Source organism: Macrobrachium rosenbergii, chromosome 23 (genome assembly GCF_040412425.1).
Source record: "Macrobrachium rosenbergii isolate ZJJX-2024 chromosome 23, ASM4041242v1, whole genome shotgun sequence".
Classification (NCBI taxonomy): Eukaryota; Metazoa; Arthropoda; class Malacostraca; order Decapoda; family Palaemonidae; genus Macrobrachium; species Macrobrachium rosenbergii.
In genome coordinates, this window is record NC_089763.1 from 17,394,422 (window position 1) to 17,399,182 (window position 4,761).

Consider the following 4,761-nt stretch of genomic DNA (forward strand, 5'->3'; position numbering starts at 1 on the left):
AATTTTGTCTGGGAAAGTAAGACACATGACAGAAGGATTGACAGATAAGATCAATGGGAAGATCAGAGTGTGTTTAGGCTAGAAGAAAGGGTGTGTGGAGCAAGTGTTTGCTGTGAAACGGGAATGTGGGAAGTGCTAGAAGGGAAGAGGAGAGGATGAACTAGAAAGAGTAGGTGAGTGGCTCAGTGTACATAGAGTTTTTCAACACATAACTGATGAGGTAATGTTGCCGAATTTTTCTGCACAGGGGTTCATCCACGATTCGACAGTAAAGGTATAAACTTGGTAACAGCCATCATCCGGGCTTTTCTCTGAGTGCAGACACTCTTAGAGAACGTTTTTTTTATATATACATTGTATATATATATATATATATATATATATATATATATATATATATATATATATATATATATGTGTGTGTGTGTGTGTGTGTGTGTGTATATATATGTGTGTGTATTACCTTTTTAAAAGAACTTAGAGGAGGAAAAATAATTCATTCGATTTATGCTTCACTAACATTACATGTATTTAAAGAAATTACAGTCATCAAATACCTTACTTTATCCAGATTGACCACAGTAACGATTCAAATAATTCATTATCATTTATTTTCTTATTTACTTTTTAGAGAAATAAACGTTTTTCTGAGTGACTATAGCCGTTGATTTTATCCCCAGCATGTGATATAAATCGATAAATCCAGGATTTTTTCCACTTGCTCATCTTTCCACGGGGTTTAACGCTTCACCAACCAAGCGTACAGCATCGCCTCCACAGCGAACACCAAGCCAGCAACCGCGAGCCCCAGCAGTAGCAAGAACAGAGGACCTTGCATGTGGACGATGGTCAAGGCCTGACTTGCTGTGTGTTGGTCGCTCTTCGCTTCGCTTTCCTCGTCATTTCCCATCCCATTTTCTTCCTCCTGCTGCTGAAGACGTTTTTTCTTTCGGCTGATGCGGCGGGCATCCTCAACGACCATGTCGCCCCACTTCTCGATCAAGCCAGCCTGATGGGGAGATAGGGTGTCTGCAAAGAATGGTTCTCTCTCTGTCTCTCTGTCTCTCAGTCTTATGACAATTCTCATTTCCTTTCTTTTGTTATAATTATAAGCAGTTATAATGGTACCTCCTGCGAACACTTGACTAAAGATACTAATAACTTGAGAATTAAACATTGAAATGATTAGGTGCATGCTTGTTATCTTACAGAATTCTTCCCATCACAAAAAAAGGATCTAAATGAATAAACAAAGACACTAAACAATTTTTAAAGAAATAATGACGGTCCTACACACGTGAACGTTTCTTACTAACCTCATTGAAAGCTTGGATGCATCGGTCTATCACAGGTTTGAAAGGGGCGTCCCGTATGATAGGCCAAGCCGAGTAACCGGGCCACACATTTTGGCGCGCAACGTAGAGGCGGCTGGACGACTGGAGAGGTGTAAAGTGGCGGGCTATCATCAGTTCCATGAAGCGTCGCTCGTACATGTAGGCTGAACTAAAATGATATATCATGTTTTTTGATAAATTGTGGTTTGGGTCTTCCTTACCAGATAATGAAATGTGAAGAAAGTCTATTTTGATACTACAAACTGGCATCGCGGCGACTAGTTGCCATCGTCGCAGGATGCGTTATTCGCTTTATATGTTTTATTTTTGAAGAAAACGAATCTTGACAAAATGTATAATTTCATAACTGTTTATATTCACCCTGTTTTGAAAGAAATAACATAAAAAATAAGATTTTAAAAAGTCTTTGTTTTGGATAAAACGTTAGCTAAATGTCACGAGAAAGTATGAGCTGACACTGTCGATACGAGAGCTAATTGCTGAAATCAGTTAGCTATATTTTCACTCTGACTTACTTGGAAGTCTCGGCCATTTGCAGGCCTTCCCAGAAGGAGTCGACGAAGGTCACCCTTTCGCTGAGTGTTCGAAATTCGCTGGAAGGCGATTGCTTGAAGCCGTTGTAGAAGTCAACGGCGTCTGGGGGCATTGCTACCCTAAAGAATTGAGATGTGTTTAATCACTCGTTTACATACAGTAGATGTATTACCTTCGAAAGTAATATCATTGTCAGCAAAAGTCATGAACAGGAAGAAGTTCTCATACTTTGCGTTCTTCGCTAGCAGCTGCGGGAGGTTCTCTGCTCTCGGAGGGTATTTGGGTATGGTCAAGAAAGCGGTTAGGTTTCCTCTGTAGGCCGTGCCCATAATGAAGGCGAACACCAGCCAAAAACCCACCAGGAGCCTTCTCGAATTTCTCGTGGATGGTTGGCTGTGGAAGTTCTGACCAAGGAGAGTTCCAGTCATTTCCAGGATGATCCTTCCAGTGTGTCTCTTGTTTTCGCGGTTGCTTCCGATGTTGGTGATCTGCGAAGGCAAGAGAGGAGTTAGTACTAGTGGGCGTTAAATTTCTCCAGAAATCTGTGCGGTACATCTTTCAAACTGTACATAATGAATGCCGAATGTTATAAAAAAAAAAATCAACTGCAAGGAAATAAAAAATTAATAAACAGGTGTGATTTATCAGAAACAAAATGCAATAGAACAATGAAAGGTCCAACTGGAATAATTGCTTAAAAATGAATGCAAAACTACGAACGGCTAGAAAACTACACTGGAAATAAATACAACCAATTTGCAGTCCTAATTTATCGAACACGGAATTAAATTTATAAAAAAAAGAAATGCAACGCCAAATTTTAGACTCACCATGATGAAAACGGCTGGCATGACGATCATCATGGCCAGGATCGAGACCCAGACTTGACCCGTCAGCGGATAATAGAGGCTTTGCCAGCGGGGCTTCAGCGTAGGCTTGGCCATACTGAACGTCAGTGTGGCAGGCTCGATGGGGACTGTGAAATCGAGTTCCTTCAGGAGGTGGGGCATGATGGCCAGCTTCATCGGGGACATAAAGGACACTCGTTGCTTCACCAGGAGGATGACCTGCGAGAGAACTTGTTATTCAGTCACAGAATCAATAAGTTAATCAGTCATTTGTGATCAATGGATAAAACTGAGAGGGTTAACTTTGCTGTTTACAGAAACATTCAGAGCTCAAGTTCGTAAAATGAAGCTGCTCGGAAAGAGATTTTAGTGACTTCCAGCTTTTAATTGCGATCTCTTTTAGTGTTCTCTTTTCAGACAGCAAATCACCAATCACGAAATGAGTGAAAATGAGCTTCAACTTCAGAAGATGTAACCCGTATAAGCTTAAAATCGATTTCCCACGATTTTTGTGAAATATCATAAAACTCATTCGTGACATTAGAGAAAATCAGAGCGAGAAGATGAGAAGTAAAAGGTGAATGAACATAAGAAACTGAAACAGATAAATCAAAGAAAATTGTACCACTTAACCACCTCGTCCCAGGATTTCGTGGGAATGAACTTGATGGAAAAATTGAGGAACTGGTTCATGGTCACCAACATGATGTAGTCTCTCCCAGTATAGTTGCTTGTGCGCCCGCTAGGGGCGCCAGTGCCCGGCGACCCACTAGTGTCCACAGACTCTTCTCGAGCCATGAAGTATGGCATGAAGGGCCACACCGTCATCCCCACCTCGGCACCGAAGAAACTGAGGGGGGAGAGAGAGCCAGAGCCCTGAAACTCTTGGTTTCTTCATAATCTTTAGGATATGGTTTCTACTTTAGACTTGAGGAAATCAAGTTAAGGGGTGGTTTTTGACACTATGAGAGATGTAAGTAAATGCAAACAGCAGATTCTCTCTCTCTCTCCATATATATATATATATATATATATATATATATATATATATATATATATATATATATATATATATATATATATATAGATATATATATATATATATATATATACATATATATATATACATATTATATATGTATATATATATGTATGTATGTATTATATACATATATATGTGTATACATATATATACAGCACCTATCTATCTATATACATATATATTTTTTTAAGTCACCCAGTTAACTAGTCACTCACTACTCAATTACTTCAGGTATTTCTCGGGATAAAGTTGATAACTCGAGACCAGCATCAGACCATCTTTCTGGGACCAGCTTCCTACCCGGACCATCTGGCCATCTCCATTCTTGCCGTATGGCAGGTAGCTGTAAACGCCACCCCTGAAATGAATTATTCAGTCAGTCAATAAATTATCTGTGTCTATCTATTTATCTATATATCTACAGTATATATATATATATATATATATATATATATATATATATATATATATATGTATATATATATAATACTAAATTTTTTTATCACACCGTGATTTATATACAATTATGAAGCTACAAATGTCGTTTAATATCTAATTCACGCTACTTCGGGAATATCCTCGATGGGGAAGTATCACCGAAGGGGAATTTTTTATTAGGTGATAAATGGATCGGTAACGCCGGGTCTCGATCCCTCGACACAATACCTTCCAGCGACTCAGGTCTCTTGATAGCTCAGTGTTTTGACCATCAACTGGAGTCGTTTGAAGGTATTGTGTCGAGTTATCGAGGTCAGGTGGCACCGATCCATTTATCACTTTAAAAATTCCCCTCTGGTGATAATTCCCAAAGTAGCGTGAATTGGATGTTAAACGACTTTTGTAGCTTCACGATTATATATCATTGTATATTCTTTGGCAAGTGACTTTTTACCATTTGCATCATTATATATATATATCTATATATATATATATATATATATATATATATGTATGTATATATATATATATATATATATATATA

At 38.5% G+C, this 4,761-nt stretch overlaps 1 protein-coding gene across 1 annotated transcript; it reads right to left on the reverse strand.

Moving 5' to 3' along the window:
* Positions 1 to 533: 533 nt before the first annotated feature.
* LOC136851155 (ionotropic receptor 93a-like) lies at positions 534 to 3,121 on the reverse strand. The gene is made up of 5 exons (XM_067125114.1): positions 2,720 to 3,121; positions 2,118 to 2,377; positions 1,871 to 2,008; positions 1,317 to 1,503; positions 534 to 1,009 (listed from the first exon to the last, which is right to left on the reverse strand). Exons 1-5 carry the CDS (start codon positions 2,921 to 2,923, stop codon positions 740 to 742), a joined length of 1,059 nt encoding a protein of 352 aa, XP_066981215.1. The 5' UTR covers positions 2,924 to 3,121; the 3' UTR covers positions 534 to 739.
* Positions 3,122 to 4,761: the final 1,640 nt, after the last annotated feature.